Here is a 17,535-nt window from a genome sequence, read left to right on the forward strand (position 1 = left end):
GATAAAAAGTTGAAATTACCTTTTTAATGTTTTTTTTTTTTTTTATTCCATGGCGGAAACGGCTACAGAACTACAGCGTGTCCAATGGATTTGTGCTGTAGTTTAACAATATGCTAATTTTTCAGTTGACAAAACATCTTTCCAAAGAAACTTAGTGACAGAAAATACATAAAACACTTTTGAAAGTTGTGTGTTTTGAAAATTATGTGAACTGGTAACTTTATACAATACATACCACTGTAAAGACTACAGTCTGTCCTGCACAGCCTTGTTTCATCCGTATAAAATTCAATATACTGTCTACTCTGACTACGGTCTATTGTGTTTACATTTATGCATTTGGCATGATGCTTTATCTACACATTTATTTTTCACTTCGTAGATTCTCTGGTATCCTGACCTCGGCAAAGCTTGCACTATATGCTGTGATTGAGCTTTGGGCTATTTAGTTAAATACGTATAAGTGCTGAGACAAAAAAGTCCTTTCAGACCTTAGAAATGCATAAAGCATTTACATAGAAACTGAAAGCTTTATATATTAATTTCAATAAAAGCAATATATAAAGGTTAGCATTTTTATTTGATGTCATGGGGACACAAATGGCAGCGTTGCATGACTCATTCCCAGATACATCAAAATGTACTCAAAGAATATTGAGGCAATTCCTCATAAACCCATAATATGTCTTCTGAAACAGACATATTGGTTACACTTCATTTTACAGTACTTGCACTTGTAGTGTACTTGCATAAGAAAGTACTGGCAATGGGCTATATGTAACTACATTGGTTAAGGTTAGGGCTAATACCCAGTTATAACCCAGCTATTGTAATTATTATAATAACAGAACAGGACTATAAAATAAAGTGCTGCTGACATATTTGTTTTGTAAGTGTGTGAACTTGAGTATTTATTATTATTATTATTGATCTCTCTCTTTGTCTATGTGTGTTATAGATGCGAGGACTGGACAACAGTACCTTCCAGTCTAACATCCCAGTGGCTGCTGACATCACAGTGGGCGTGGTTTACTCTCTTTTTGGTAAGTGCAAGAATTTTTTCATCTGCATTCTCATTAACTGTGTTCTATGAACCATAACAGAATTCTAGGTTTTCCGTTAGCTTCTATTTAATCCACATGCAGTACACATCTAGCACTGAAAGCAAGTGTTGACTGCACTGTGCTCTGATCTAACAAAAGTGCACAGGTGTACAGTTCTGCATTCTCAGTGTTTATATCTCTAATTTTTGATGGTGTATGTTTGTTAAACTCATGCAAGTGATAGTAAGGGATACAGATTAGGTTTATGATTTCAAGTTTGTTGGGGTTATTCACATAGAAGGAAGTGTGCTGGCAGACAGTGTCTTTTGTTTGCATATTTGGCTGTGTTATTTTAATGTCTGATTCACTGAAGAAATTTTGCAAAAACAAGCCTGTGGAATTGAAGCTGTTTGTACAATCTGATTGCAATTTGAACGCAAGGCAATTTGCAACAAGGCAACATACACATAGTACTGAATAAATGGCACATATACACAGATATGCAATACAGTATGTATTTAAAAACATAAAATGTGTTTTGTCTTTCTACAATTGATTTGTTGATATTGAATGTCTGTTATCTGTTACACTGAATGTTACAGATACTGTCATGATCATTGCTTTTGTCTTACCAAATGCAGTATGCTGCCAGCAATAATTCACTTGCTGTTTTATGCATCTTTTTGATTAGTTTAAGTGCCGACGATGCAGTTGTGAGGGGCGGCACCCATGACCCTCACTAAAACTCTCACACCCAGCGCACATTTATTGATCGAGCCAACTGTCTAAACTGAATTGTTCAATCAGTCACTCAAGCAGAAGCTTTTTTTCTGCTGATTTTTCATTTTTTTATTGTATGTATAGCTTCAAATTCTATTTTTCAATATGAAAATTTTTCAATATGAAATATGAAAGGTTATGGCCATGATGCATCTGCCCATGTGTTTATTGTTCTGTTCTTGTTTAGTTTTCTCTTCCCATTTGCCTTACCTTGCCTTGAGTCTTTCGGTTATTTTTCTTGGTTGTTATTTTTTTCTTGATTGCACTTCTTTAGCATTTAAAGGGGGGGGGGGGGGGGGGGTACAATGCTGTTTCATGCATTCAGAGTTGTTTACACTGTTAAAGAGTTGGATTCTCATGCTAAGCATGGACAATTTCAATTCTCTGTATGTATGTGCTGTACATGTGGAAGAATTGACAATAAAGCTGACTTGACTTGACTTAATTTTCAGCAGCCATTACTCCATTACTCCAGTTGAGAGTAGTTTTGTGGAAATAATTATATACTCGTATAAAAAAAACAAAAGATTTTAATTAACAAGGATGTAATAAATTTTTAAAAGTGACTGTAAAGTCTTTTATAATCTTACAAGATTTATATTTCAAATGAATGCTATTCATTGAGCTTTCTGTTTATCGAGGAATGCTAAAAAATTTATTATGCTTTCCACAAAAATATTAAGCATCAAAAACTGTTTGCATTAATAAGAATAAGATGTCTTTTAGTCGACTTTTAGAATAAATTCAGCAGTCCAAATAAATGTCCATATATATATATATATATATATATGGTTTCCTGCATCAAAGGTTATGCGGTTTTGACCTTGCGTGTATATGCTACATACTTTGTGTTGGCTGTGTGTGTGTGTATCATATGTGATTTATTAAACTCTGACATTCATTCTCCTTCTAACAAAGATCCCTGCAAACATTCTTTCACTTTGATGAATGCTCGTACTGAAGGTAATGCCTGGGCCTGTACACAAAGCTTGAACACAAGTAGGCATTTTTCCTGATTAGATTGGTTTCGTGTACTGTTTCCTTTGATAGAAAACGCTGTAGTGTCATAATGTTTCATTTTAAATGCACTGTGGATCTCTGCAGTGTGTATTAATTATTTATGTGAAACAAACTATGTGGAGCACTACAGAACATCTTACAATCCTCTTGGGTCTTATTTATTTATTTCGTTGCTGCGTGATTAAAATAATTAAAATAATTAGACATGTGGTTGATGAAAGTGTTTACTTTCAGCATCATAATTACTGATACACTGGGTACAGAAACAATGGAGGTGGATTGAGTGCCAGAACACTTGTGTGCCAAATGCTAATTGGTTTTTTCAATTCAACATACAGAGCACTGACCCTCTCCTTTATTCTGTCTCTCTCTCTTTTATTCACTCTCGTTGCCTCTGTACCTTTCCTCTTGTCCGTCTTTCTCTTCCTTTCAGTGAGATAAGGATAAGACTGTTGTTTATATCAAGCCGGATAGATTAGCACCTCATTACATGGCTCGGAGAAATACTTGATTCTGATTTGCACTCACACCATTAAACACACCATGTTTTCCATGACAGCATACCTTTGCTAATTTAATGTGTCTTGCATTACTGAACATAGAGTGTTTTCTATGTTTAATGGAGTATGAACAGTTTTTTTTGAAAAACTGAAATTGAAACATTTGATTCATTTATTTATTTAAAGAAACAAAAATGTAAATCACAGATTTTTGAACATTGAAAATTAATCAAAATTTAATATCAAATTTACTTGTATAATATTTTATTCATGTGTGTGTGTGTGTGTTCAACTTATGAAAATTATATTGAAATATTTTTTTGTATTTCTTCCCATTGTTGTTTTTAAAAGTTTTTTTTATTGTTTTAAAAAGTGATGTAAAAATACATATTTCATATTTTCTTTGTAAATTATGAAACTTTATGTAAAAAAAATGTCCTGTGTTCTCATGTCACTACCGAAACAGTGTATGCTTTAGTCCATTGGCTGAGACTGATTTTAACTACACCCCTAGATTTATGATTAGGAAATATTTATGTATCACTCTCTCTCAAAGCTACAAGGTGTGAGTAGATAGGTTTCATCATTTTGAGGTATATGTTTTCAAAAGTCTGAAAAATCTGTGTGTAACTTTAAAGAATGTCTTTATCAAACACCTTTTTTTTCTGCAATTAAGCAGAATTTTTTGGAATTATTCCATAACGTTTAGTTTTTATGTGTGTACTGCTGTTCAGAACTGTGCTAGCTAACCATGTGCTGATTAGCATCTTTGAGCTAGGTTCAAAAGTATCTAAAATTGTCACTACTGAAACAGTCACGACTGAAACGTCATCATCGTTTCGGTAGTGGCAAAAGGGAACACATAAGCCTCATATTTGGGGGAAATAACAAAATTTTAGTACAGTTATGCAAATGTTTTTGTATTTTAGTATGTTTTATTAGTGTTTTAGTATGTGAGTTAAAATGCTGTAATATGATGAGGTCACTTCCCAAGACATAACTGTCACTACCAAAAAAGTGCTGTCACTACCAAAACATGAGATGTTTTGTCAAAAATATAGCATACTGAATTATCAACTACGAGGTTATGATAGTTTTTGCTTCAATATATATTCAAACTAAGGAATCCTTAACTTTAAAATCAGTATGAACAACTTTTTGCCTTTTCTAAAGAAAAATTGGATTCAAAACACAACAAATCTCAGAAATTACATTTGAAAAAGTGTTAAAAATGTAATTGTTATTGATTTACCTCTGAAAAAAAATTAATGAAATAGAAAAAAAATAAAAATACAATTACAATGTACTGTAGATGTATGCAAAATCTTAATAGGTCAATATAACCATTCTAATTAAATTATTATTATATGTTTTGTAGTGACAAATTTGGGGAGAGGACAAATATTCCAAAACATTCTGAAAATACAATATGAGAATTAACTGCACAATCAATGTGTATGTTGGATATTATACAATTTGCATACATTTTTGGGGAAAAATACACATTTTTGTAAAGACGTTTCTCTGTCTTTGGACCAATTCCGTAAAATGGCTCACACACACACACACACACACACACACACACGTTTGTTTTTGTGAAAAGTGGGGACATCCCACAGGCGTAATGGTTTTATACTATACAAACTGTATGTGCTATTGCCCTAAACTTAGCCCTCACAGGAGACTGTGCATTTCTACTTTCTCCAAAAAAAACCTCACTCTGTATTATTTTCTAAGTGTTTTGAAAAGTGGGGACATGGGGCAATGTCCTCATAAGTCACCTTCACCTTACCAGTAAAAGCTATGTCATACCTGTGTCATTATACAAATTTATGTCCTCATCTGTCACAAAAACGTGCGCGCACAAACACACACGCACACACAAAATTTAATATGGCAAATCAAACATCATGAGCCAAATTTGGTCAGTGGGCCCTAGTTTGTGTATGTGTTTTAGATATTCTTTCAAGTAACAACATCATTTTAATATCAATATTTAATTTCCATTTATTTATTTGGTAAGAAGCCATGTACCAAGAGGGATAGTCTGAAATACATCTCGACAGGATCACCCTGTCAGGTTTGTGTACATAATCCCCTTTCATGGGAATTTTGCCAATGCATATTTTTATTTTATTGATGACAGAACAGAACAGATGACAGTGTTACATGCATTAAAGCTTAAGTTGATCAATAGGAATTATTAAAGCTATGTCATTTTTGTGCGCTGTTCCTTTACAGAAGGTCTCACAGCACATCTGAAGCTTAGGCACTATCAGTGTAAATTTGATGAGATTTCCTGACAGTATATGAGGTTTGTGACCTAAAGGGAGATTGTTCTGAAAATTTCTGTCAGGTTGCTTAATAGACTAAATATACATTTATGATATAATTTCCATCATAATTTCATAAATCATAAATGTGTTGTTGTCCATTCTGAAGCCAATTTAATAATACTGAAATCTAAAAGGGAATATTACTTCAAATTGGTGTTTTTTTAAGTAAAAGTCAGGTTTTAAGGCTTAGAGCCTCAAATGTATGGAATGCCATTCCTGCCATAATTAGAAATAAATAAAGAAAGAAAGAAATGCACAAAGAAATGTAAAAAAAAAAAAGAAAGAAAAAAAGAATATATATATATATATATATATTTATATAAAAATAAATAAATATACAAAGAAAAGTAAAAAAGCAAAAATAAATCATTATTTATAATTTTATTTCCTTATTTATGTATTTTATTCATTTTTTTCTACATTTATTTATTTCTACATTTCTTTGTCCGTAGGGTAATGAGGAGGGCATTTTTTACCGCAGGAATAGCAATCGAGCCAAAGTAGTCGAGGGGTAAGTTTTAAGGCCACAGTGACACCTTGTGGTGCCCAAACAAAGAGCAAGAAGTGTAGCCTACATGACTCGCCTGTTGATAGTGTGGGATGAATGACTTAGATGGGCGATATAACCAAAATCTTATATAACGGGTTATTATTTCAGTTTCACGTGGGGAGTTGTTTCGGCTGGGAAGCCTGCAATCTGTGATCACATGCATTTGCTGAAGCTCGCGCAAAAGCATGCAATCGCTTTTTATGTGCGCAGTTTTTTTTAGGTTTCACTTTCAACGCATTTAGATACGGATTAATCACACGTCTTAGGCTGGAAATATCCAGAATTAGGTCAAACAAAAGGTGTTCATGGGAACGGAGCTAGTGAAACACACACGCCATGCATTGAACATACAAGCATCATGCTCATCCAAACAGCGCCTGTCATGTGCCTTCAGCTTTTTGAGCTAACTACATTTTTTTACACAGCAGTGAACACACACACACACACCGTGAACACACACCCGGAGCAGTGGGCAGCCATTTATGCTGCGGCGTCCGGGGAGCAGTTGGGTTCGGTGCCTTGCTCAAGGGCACCTCAGTCGTGGTATTGAGGGTGGAGAGAGCGCTGGACATTCACTCCCCCCACCTACAATTAACCAAATTCAACATTGACGGCATCAGAAACAAACAAACTGATGTCCAGGGGCATTTTTTTAATGTGTAGCCCATGAGAAATAAATGTCGTTCTCTCAACGTAAGAAGTCGTGCTCCCCCGATCATGTCCCTTACCTGCCATCTTTTTGATCATTTTGTTATGAAAAGATTATTATAATTTTTTAAAATAACACATTAGGCCTACATATAATGATCACAGAAACAAATCCACAGATGAACCGCGGCAACAAGTGGTGTTTTCATAATCACAGTAAACTATTTGAAGGAATCCGGATTGAACTCACTCGTTAAAACAGTGACTTGGCGCCACCTAGTGTCTGTTTTAGTTTCACATATCATATAATTGATTGACATATTTCTGCCTTCAAAATTTAAAACATTAATTTCATATCATTTTATGCATTTGTAAGCTAAGTGTAATGCATTTAGTAATGATGTCTCTGATGGCTTTTGTTGACACTGATTGGATTTTTACTAGTAACAGCCCTTTAATATTTTAACTGAATTTATCGATTGGAATTAAGAACGTGGCATTCTATATTCATGATGCATACATTTAACACTAGAACCACCATGGGGTAAATTTTACCCATGGCTGTTTTTAAAATATACATAACAGATTTTCAGTGAAACATTCAAGTCTCCCAGTTATTGACTTTTACTAAAATTGTGTGATTTACAATCCCCTGTTGTTAAAAATTGTTTCGATAAAACCAGATCAAAAAATGGGGCATTTATACCTATAAGCGCTAGCGGATCAAATTTACGCACTATAGTAAAAGAAGGCGATTTATGGATGCTGAAGAGTAGGGCTGGGCGGTATATTGAGTTTGTATGATATATCGATATATTCTTTATAAGTGATACGATATAAGGCAATACCGTTTACATATCGATATACAGTAGTTTGAAACGAGCGCATCTGAAAATATAGTGGAGGACACATATAGCTGCTGCGGAGAAAGTGCATAATACAATTTGTTCTAAACATGTGACAAACTTTATATGAAGGGCTTTAAAAAACTTGTAAAATATAGAAGCCTATAGTGTAGTTTCAGTTTAAAACGGCTTGACAGAAAACATGCGTGTGCCGCTGACATTAATCTGTATCTAAAGCCGTGTCTACACCCAAGAGAACCCATTGTAATCCGTTGATGCGGTGACTGTCCACACGAGAAGTGGTGCGAGGCGACAAATCTTCTATAGTAACTGATGCCTCCTTCTATTCCGAATCTTGGAAACATGTATGCGTTGAAAGTGAAACCTAAAAAAACAGTGCACATAAGAGAGCGATTGCACACTTTCACGAGCTTTAGCAAATGCACTCGATGACAGATTGCAGGCTTCCCAGCCGAAACAACCCCCCACATGAAACTGAAATAATAACCCGTGATATAAGATTTTTGCCATATCGCCCATATAAGTCATTCATCCAACACTATCAACAAGTCAAGTCAATTCATTTTTATTTGTATAGCGCTTTTAACAATACAAATTGTGTCAAAGCAGCTTTACATCAGCTTGGGTGGCTTTATATCAGCTTTACAGTATTTAGACGGGGAAATAATGCTTTTGACTTTTTGCTTTGTTGTGCTATCAGGCAATGATTTTGCCGTCAGCGTTTGCCTCACGAAAAGTGATTTCCGACAGACTTCTGAAGCAGCACAATGGTTTAGTGGTCTAGCAAAACAGAAAGAAATTAGTCAAGGTACACTGCTACTGTTAGTACAATATTCCTTGCTAGACATGAAATGAGAAGTTGTTGTTTTTTTTTCTTCTTCTTTTTGGATTTAGTTTTTATAATTTGCAACAAAATACATCAAACTCTAAATGAGAAATTGAAAAAGTTGTTCAAAAACATGCATTTACACACAAACTTACCATCAACCACAACTTTTAGATGCCATTTTAGCTCAACCTGGTATCTAAGGAAGGTCTCTAGATAGGGTGTGACACGTTCATTTGGATGTACCTTGTTTCCGATTCGCATCTGGCTTTTGGGACTACAGACTGTACTGCCAAATATATTTTTCTGCAAATGTTCTACTTTTATCAAGAATTTATAAATGAGAGTGTGGTTCAGTTCCAGTATGTTTGAGGATGAAAAATGAACCTTCAGAAATGATCTTGTGGAATTTATCAAATCATCATACCACAAATTCATCTCACATTTTTGGTTTTGCAGGTGTTTGTTCGCTCTGTGGAAACAGTATGCTGCTATATGTGTCCTACAAGAAGAAGCATCTCTTAAAACCGACCGAGTTCTTCATTGTTAACCTGGCCATCAGTGACTTGGGCATGACCCTCAGCCTCTACCCCCTCGCGGTCACCTCAAGCCTTGCACACAGGTACCACAAAGAAATGAAAACTCTAAAAGGGCTCTAGGCAGTCCTGCAGTGTAACTGCAACAGCAGGACCCTGTTTCAATGAAATTCAAGACCCCTACATTTTTTTTTATATTGTTGTTTTTCTTGAGTCTCTATGTTGATTTTTATTTATCTCTCTGTATACTGTATACACATACTTAGCTGTCACTTCGCTTCAGCTCATCATGTTTCCCAGGCAAAATGGTTCATATCCAAACCAAGGCACACGCACATTCAGTTCAGTGCTCATCAAGAGCAAACCGGCCGGTAAACGCAGAGATAATGATGATGTGTGGAGACATGGAAAGAATAGGAGACAGGCCGAATCCAATGGCTTCTTTTGCACTGAGCGACTCTTGTGTTACAGCTAGAGCACATCTCGCACATAAATCCAGACCACAGCCATCAAGGTTAAACTGTCCTTTACTTCAGACTGTGGTTAAGAATGACCATTGCAGTCACTTGTGTTGTATTTATTCTTATGCAAATTATTTCTTATTCTTTATGATTTTAAGCTTTTCTTTCTCCTTATCATAGTTATGTATAGCAGTTTGAATTACCACTCTGTATGAAATGTGCTATATAAATATATAAATATATTTGAAAGGCAAAAACGGTGATTAGGCTGACAAGAATGCATATTAAGAAGGACTACTTTGCAAAGAACCACTAAAGATCCTTTGATCTTGCTTTTTCTTATTGAGTGCTGTTTCTGTTTGCAGATGGCTTTATGGAAGGACAGTGTGTGTGATCTATGCCTTCTGTGGTGTTTTGTTCGGAATCTGCTCTCTGACCACTCTCACTATACTCAGTACTGTTTGCTGCCTCAAAGTCTGCTATCCACTTCATGGTACGCTACATTATATTTTTTATTATGTTAAATACAGTCCCAAAGTCCACAAGTGAAAATGTTTCTATTTAGAATTTCCTGAATGAATCACTATTGGTTTGGTTGAGAGAGTAATTCAATAACTCGCTCATATAAACAGTCACTTGTTTTGCTCCTGCATCATAGGAACAAAACAACAGAATGAACGATTCATTGATTCATAAATGCCAGTAAGTAAAATTGCATTATATTTTACTGTCTTTAAATTGTTTGTGTTTATCTGCAGGTAACAAGTTCACTTATGAGCACGGTCGTGTGTTAATAGCATGCGCATGGGCCTATGCACTCGTGTTCGCATGCTCCCCCCTCGCCCACTGGGGGCAGTATGGTCCTGAACCCTATGGCACAGCCTGCTGTATCGACTGGGCCTGGTCCAATCAGGACTCAGTCGCCCGCTCCTACACCGCCGTGCTCTTCATCGCCTGCTACCTGCTGCCGTGTGGCATCATCATCATCTCCTACACACGCATACTGCTCACGGTCCGAGAGTCACGCAGAGCGGTGGAGCAGCACATCTCAGCACAGACGCGCATGGGCAACATCCAGGCCATCATAGTGAAGGTGCGGTGTTCATTTTTTACACAGTTTTTATATTTGTTTGTTTTATTGATAGTTTGTGTCTTTTAACAAACATGTCCTTTAAATTTAGTCAATTTTAAAACAGCAATGAAAATTACATTTGTGTCGATGAGAAAAATTAAAACATATCATATATATTATTTTAAACCCCCTTTTTGAACATGGCATCAAAATAGTAATTCATGAACGCTTTGGAATATAGACATAAGGTTGGTCTCATTTTAATGAAAACATACAGATTATTGCTTTCAAAAAAATTAAAGTGTACAAAAGTTATAGATGTTCATTGTAAAGAAATTGTACTGTACTATTTATATTTTATATAAAATAAATATTTTATGAAATATTTTCAAATCTAAAATTGCTAGACAATCAAAGCCATATGTTTATCAAAGTTATGTTCCGAATTTGAAGCTGGTACTACAAATTTTAAGTAAGGTTCCTATGAGATTTTATTTAGGCTCTACCAAAAATAGCCACAGGGTGACACTCAAACTCCATTTAATTTTTTAATGCATTTTTTTGTCACAAATTTATACATTTCTGTCACAATATTACTTTATAAAATATTGTAGTAAATTTTGCAATATGACTATATCGAGTCCATATTATATAATAATAGCATATTGTATAATGATACCATATTGTACTCTGCATAAATGACAATAAAGTTGAATCTAATCTAATCTAATCTAATATTGTATCAAAGTAATGCATTGTGTTCTTGCTGAATAAAAAGTATGAATTTCTCTCAATAAAAGTCTTACCGACCCAAACTTTCCGACAGTAACAAATATATAACTAAAATATTACAGTTAGAGTTAGAGTTAGAGAGTTAAGAGTTACGGTTTTTGATAGTGTTACTGCCAACATGAGCTCAACATGCACTCCTAACTCCTTCCATAATGTTAAAACTGATATACCATGATGGTCCTCATGAAGTTCTGCATGACGCCTCTATCATGCTCTTTCTCTGTCTTTCTCCAGCTGAGTGTGGCGGTGTGTATAGGATTCTTCGCTGCATGGAGTCCATATGCACTTGTGTCTATGTGGGCGGCGTTTGGCCATTTTGAGGACATCCCTCCCATGGCCTTCGCCATCCCTGCAGTTTTTGCCAAATCCTCCACACTTTATAACCCTCTCATCTACCTCTTGCTCAAACCCAACTTCCGCCACCTCCTCTGTAAGGACATGCGCTCCCTGCGAGGGGTTTGTATTCACTACTGCCTGTGCCAGTGTTTTCCCCACTGGAGCTACCGCCCATCGCTAGCCCTCAGTCTGCGGCCCCTACGACAACAAGGCCAATCCATCTCAGAATCAATGGGAGTTCCTGTAGGCCTGTTTCATTGCCCTTGCGAGAGGTGCAACGACCCGTTTGAGCAGTTTAAGCATTACCCACGCCGCTGTCCCATCAACGTGAACACTGTGCAGTTGTCTCTGCAGCACAGCACTGAACCTAAATTGGAGCCGGTGCCAGAGCAAGAACCTAGAGCGATAAAAGAACGCAAACCAAAGAGCCAGTCAATGGAGTGTAAGAAGTCTGTAAGGGTGATTGTGAGGGGGCGGAAATGTTCTGAGATTGACAGTCTGGAGATCACTTTGGAAACGGTGCCTGCTCACAGCAAAGCTTCCAAAAACTCCAAACCGTAATACCTGAGCCTATGCATGGGTGTGTGTTTATACGCATGCGGTGCGTGTGTGTATTTATTTGTCTCAGAGGGGAGTAAATAGACTTTCTCATATGCCTCAATTAAGACTCTGACAACAAATAACTTTCCGAACAAAGTATTGTGTGTGTTAATTTGTCTGTAATGGAATGCAATGATTGTTTTTTAAAGTCATTTTTTGTAACAAAAGGTTTCTTATGAACAACTGACATGATATTGGTGTTGTTTTTTAACTCATTGAATTGTTAAATGAGTGTTACACACGTCTTAGCTACCTGCTGAGGGAATGAATGCATATGCATTCTTTGACACTCTCTTCGTTTTCTGTCTGTTTTCCATTTATACAACACCCTGGCTGTGTCCGAAAGCTTAGGCAGCTGACTTAATGCCTTGCTGCCTTATCAGGCAATGACTTTGCAGGCAGAGTTTGTGCATGAAGGTATGTCACGAAACTGATTTCGAACAGACTTCTCAGGCAGCATAACAATTTAATGATCTAAAACAAATTAGAGAGAGCTAAGATAAGTGAATAATAATTTCTTGCTAGTGATTACATCAAGTGGAAAATGTTGGTTAAAATCCTACATACAGACTTACCACAAACTTTCAGATGGTACCAACTTTAACTTTCAGATGGTACTTTTATTTTTTAGCCTAAAGAGATCACCCAAAAATTTAAATTCTGTCATTAATTACTCATGTCATTCCAAAATAGACGGCAAAGGAACTACCACATTCAAGGCCCAGAAAGGTAGTAAGGACATCGTTAAAATAGTTTATGTGACATCAGTGGTTCAATCTTAATTTTATGAAGCTACGAGAACATACGCATGCTTTGTGGTGCTGTCCTGAACATGCGTCAAAGACTGATATGGAGGAGAATAAATGTTAAATAAACTTGTTATTTGTGTTTTCTTTGCGCACAAAATATATTCTTGTAGCTTCATAACATCACGGTTGAACCACTGATGTCACATGGACTATTTTAAAGATGCCCTTACTACTTTTCTAGGCCTTGAACATGTCAGTTGCGCTGCTGTCTATGGAGGGTCAGAAAGCTCTTGGATTTCATCAAAATATCTTAATTTGCATTCAGAAGGTTTTATGGGTTTGGAACAACATGAGGGTGTGTAATTAATGACAGGATTTTCATTTTGGGTGAACTATCCCTTTAACTGTCACAGAATCGAATGCACAGGATTGTGGGATGTCAAAAGCAGTGAAGGATACAGCAATGCTGCTTTCAAAAATCAATCAGGTAAAGGCATCTCAGGAGACATGAAAGAAAGCTAACACTGGATTTGGATGTACCTTGACACCTTCCTACCTTGGAATGTATCCTTCAACAGAAGCATTTCTCAGCTTTTGGATGCAGCCGCTGTGTTTCCAAATCATGTGAATATTCTAACACTGCATCATTTCATAATGTACACATTTGGCACAAACAATGTGGGGTTAACATCGCAAAAGCATTGCTAACCCTACTCAAGCAGGGTTTTATAATAGCAGGTAAAAAGTGGTGTTAACCACTAAAGTACAAGTGTGAAACATTCCTCTACACGGGGTTAAAAGCATGGTTTATAATGATGGTAACCTGGGGTGAAGCGCAGCATGAAAAACCCTATTTAAGTTACAAAGTGATAAGCTTCAAATTTTCACTATATTAATTTTTATTCATTAAAAAAAAAGATGATGTTAGTGCCATTGGATGGATGTTTTGTGGGTTACACTCAAGAATCTGTTTCAGAGCTGCTAAATCATTTAATGAGACTCAATTCAGACTGACGTCCATGTTTGTATTCATTCACACTTATGTAGTGTCTTATTAATTTTTGTTTCTGGCCCTAGGGATGCACGATATTGGATTTTGCCGATATCCGATATGCTGATATTTTTAAACTCATTTTGGTCGATACCAATGCCGATACCGATATATTTCCTCTTGTTTGAAAACAACACAAAGTCTCTCCTGTGCAGAAAAATATCATTCATTTTTGGTTAGCTTTTAACAATAACTTATAGTTTATTTATATTTATTTTCAAAGCTTCAATGTACTGTTAAAAAAACCTTCATAACTTTTTATTTAATTCTATCAATCGCTGCACTTTTTCCCCCAGAAAGAAGCAGTGTTAACCCTAACATTTTATTTTAAGATTTAACATTTGTAGATAAATATAAAAATTCTGAAATTCTTTTAGAGCTCATGATGTTTTTGTTTTTTTTTCATGTAAGCTATAGCTTCTGACTATTAAATCAAAACATACTCATTATTTTATGACATCAATTACTGATTTATTTAATCAGAAACACAGTCTAAAATGTTATTTGTGTAGGCTATTTTACTTTTAATTTAATTAGAAGTAGGCCAACAGCGCCCCCTACAGATTAAAACTCCTTACCGAATGGGCGTTAGGACCCGGGGGAGGCTGCCGCTACACATGCTTTTACTGTTTATACACCGAACGTGTCATTCTGTACATGCTTTCACTGATTAAATGCAGCAATCCAAAACAGTCAATCTAATCGTCATTCAGTCAAAACTTTGCTTCAAGAATGAGCCACACTGCTGATGTGATCTAATCACTAGCACACCCTGAGCACATGTGAATTAACCCATTCCTCTTATCGGCAAGACATATCGGCATAACTTTTCATATCAGGCCAATGCCGATATTTACATTTAAAGCCATTATCAGCCGATTCCGATATCAGTCCGACAATATCGTGCATCCCTATCTGGTCCCATAAGAAAATTCGGAAAGACTATCAGATAACACTGCTACATGATAAATATAAACTTAAACAAACACAAAAAGGCAAAATGCAGTTTAATTGAGGGTATAAAATATTTATGGCAGGCTGGTAAAATCTCTTTTGTGAATGTGATTGCTACAAGAATCTAGGTGTTTGCTCAGAAAAATCACTTTGCTGATATCCAAAAATAATTTGAAAATGTGAATTATATATGTGTTAGAGTTGTGCGTGTGTTGGACCTCTCAAATTATCATAGAGAGGAAAATGGTTTATTCACTCTTATAAATATTTATAATCTCTCTGTTACAGAGTCTTTGTTCAACTTATATTGTACTGTCAGCTTCATTCAGTGGCCAAAGAAGAGTTTATTTAATTGACATGGGTTCTTAATGTAAGATGTACCATATGCTTTTTTTATTTATTTATTGAACATTTATTTGAATATTGGGATCTATTTATTTAAATTCATTGCATTTGTTTATTTGTAAATTGCATTTATTTAGTTCATTATTTTTAAGTCATATTTCTGGGGAAAGCAACCTTGGTGTAAAAGATCATTAATGTTCATACTTAATTACTTAAGTATTTAATTACTTAAGTTAAACCCTTTAAATGTGGCTGATGTTTCTGAGTGATGTTTATTGCATGATTAGAGGAGTATAATTTATTTTAACTCCATGTTCTTGGTGCTGCTATTGAAAAGTTTAAACTTGGCTTTTTTCACTACACTTGCAAAAACTAAAACTGAAGCTGTTTTTTAAAGCTAAAAAGGAGAGTAAAATAAAATGGGGGAAAATTATGTATAATGCCTTTCATATCTGTTTTTTTTTCAGTGATATAGTCAGACATACAAAACACTCCCACACAATAATAAGGAATACAACAACAACAAAAGTAAACATAATTATTCAATTTAATCAGCTTTAAACTCATCAACTTCAAAACTAAAACTTACTAACAAGCCGATAATTGGCTGTTAGTTATGGATATTGAAATAGCGACGAGCTAAGATTTCCAAAACTTTAAATTTATTCATATGAATCAAGGTGTTTAATCCAAATCTAGTAAAGAGATACAATCACCTTATATGATGAACACATTTAATATAGTATTTTATTTGGATCGACATGAGAGTGAGTAAATGATGACAGAATTTTTATTTTTTGGGTGAAATAACCGAAAGAAAGAGAGACCCATTTCAGTTTGCTACCAAATCAAGTCCAGTTCCAGTCAAATCCAGTGTGACAAGGCCATTTTTGTATAAAGCTGCTGAGTGATGATAAGGTTTCACATATACCATTTGTAATACTCTAAATCTGCAGAATATCTCTGTGAAGTTCTAAAGATGTAATTTGCTGTATAGGCCTATGCTGTCAGTTTCTGACATTGCATTTCTTTCCTGACCCACTTCATTTGACTTATGACAATACATAACTTTAATGTGGAGTGAGAGCTGCGTCAACACTTAACTGCTGGAATGAGTCAGCAATTCATAATTGCACTTCTATATTAGATTTGATTTCTACAGCAGTTAACTTATACTGTACCATAAAGACAGTTTTCTATTGTGTGTGTGTCTGTGTGGTTGATGCAAAGCAGATGTCTGAACAGCAAACTTCGAAAGACGTGGATTTAAGGTATCATCACCATGGCGAGCAGGCTGTTTGTCTGCATGTGACATTTCTTATCGACGCAGTAAGATGAGAAGCAAACACACAAACCTGGAGGTGCATGTGCATCCTGATTAAGTTCCTAATTTAAACCTAAATCAGAAAGTTTGATTTCTAATCTATAACATCTATTTGGACTCATCCGTTTGCATTTTCTGCACTCTTAAAAGTGCTGGGTTATTTCTGTAAACACATTGTTGGGCTAATTGTGCTGGGTCCTAATTATGGGTTGTTTGACGTACTGTAAACACAGTTGTGTTGGTCATTCTGGGTCAAATGAACTGCAAGGGGTTCTTTCACTACTGAACACCTGGGTTATTTTGACCCAACCGGTTTGTTTATTTTTCCTCTTCATCTAATTTTTCATCTGGATTCTTCACTCGTCTCGTCATCAGATGGTCAAGCAACTCGCAGCAAGCAGGGTTATAAGGTAAATTAATATGATGATTGTCACATGGTCTGCCTGTGTCATTTGTTTCTGATCCAATCAATTTTAATCCATTCCAATCCGATCCAAGCTATTTAAAGGAATGAAGACATTTTCACAGGAAAGTGTTTCAATGTGTCGTTTTGATTGTGAGATCAGTTTCACAGTTTGCACTGTATTATTGGTTTAGATGCTAAGAGTGCTTTCAAAGTCCTGCCCACTCTGCTTCCCCAATCAATACTCAAGAACGGAGGAAAGGTCTTCAGACCCACAACCACAGAATCCTGGAAGTCATTCATTTGTTGTACAACCTGTAATTTTTTTTTTTTTTTACTTTTT

General features: G+C 35.6%; 1 protein-coding gene across 1 annotated transcript; it reads left to right on the forward strand.

The window, feature by feature from the left end:
• Positions 1-958: 958 nt before the first annotated feature.
• Positions 959-12,327, forward strand: LOC306880605 (opsin-5-like; the record flags this gene model as incomplete). The annotated part of the gene is made up of 5 exons (XM_079434237.1): positions 959-1,043; positions 9,029-9,191; positions 9,932-10,059; positions 10,325-10,659; positions 11,665-12,327. The coding sequence occupies 5 exons, from the start codon at positions 959-961 to the stop codon at positions 12,325-12,327; spliced, it is 1,374 nt and encodes a 457-aa protein (XP_079290363.1).
• Positions 12,328-17,535: the final 5,208 nt, after the last annotated feature.

The sequence above is a fragment of the Barbus barbus genome (genome assembly GCF_936440315.1).
Source record: "Barbus barbus genome assembly, chromosome: 14".
NCBI lineage: Eukaryota > Metazoa > Chordata > Actinopteri > Cypriniformes > Cyprinidae > Barbus > Barbus barbus.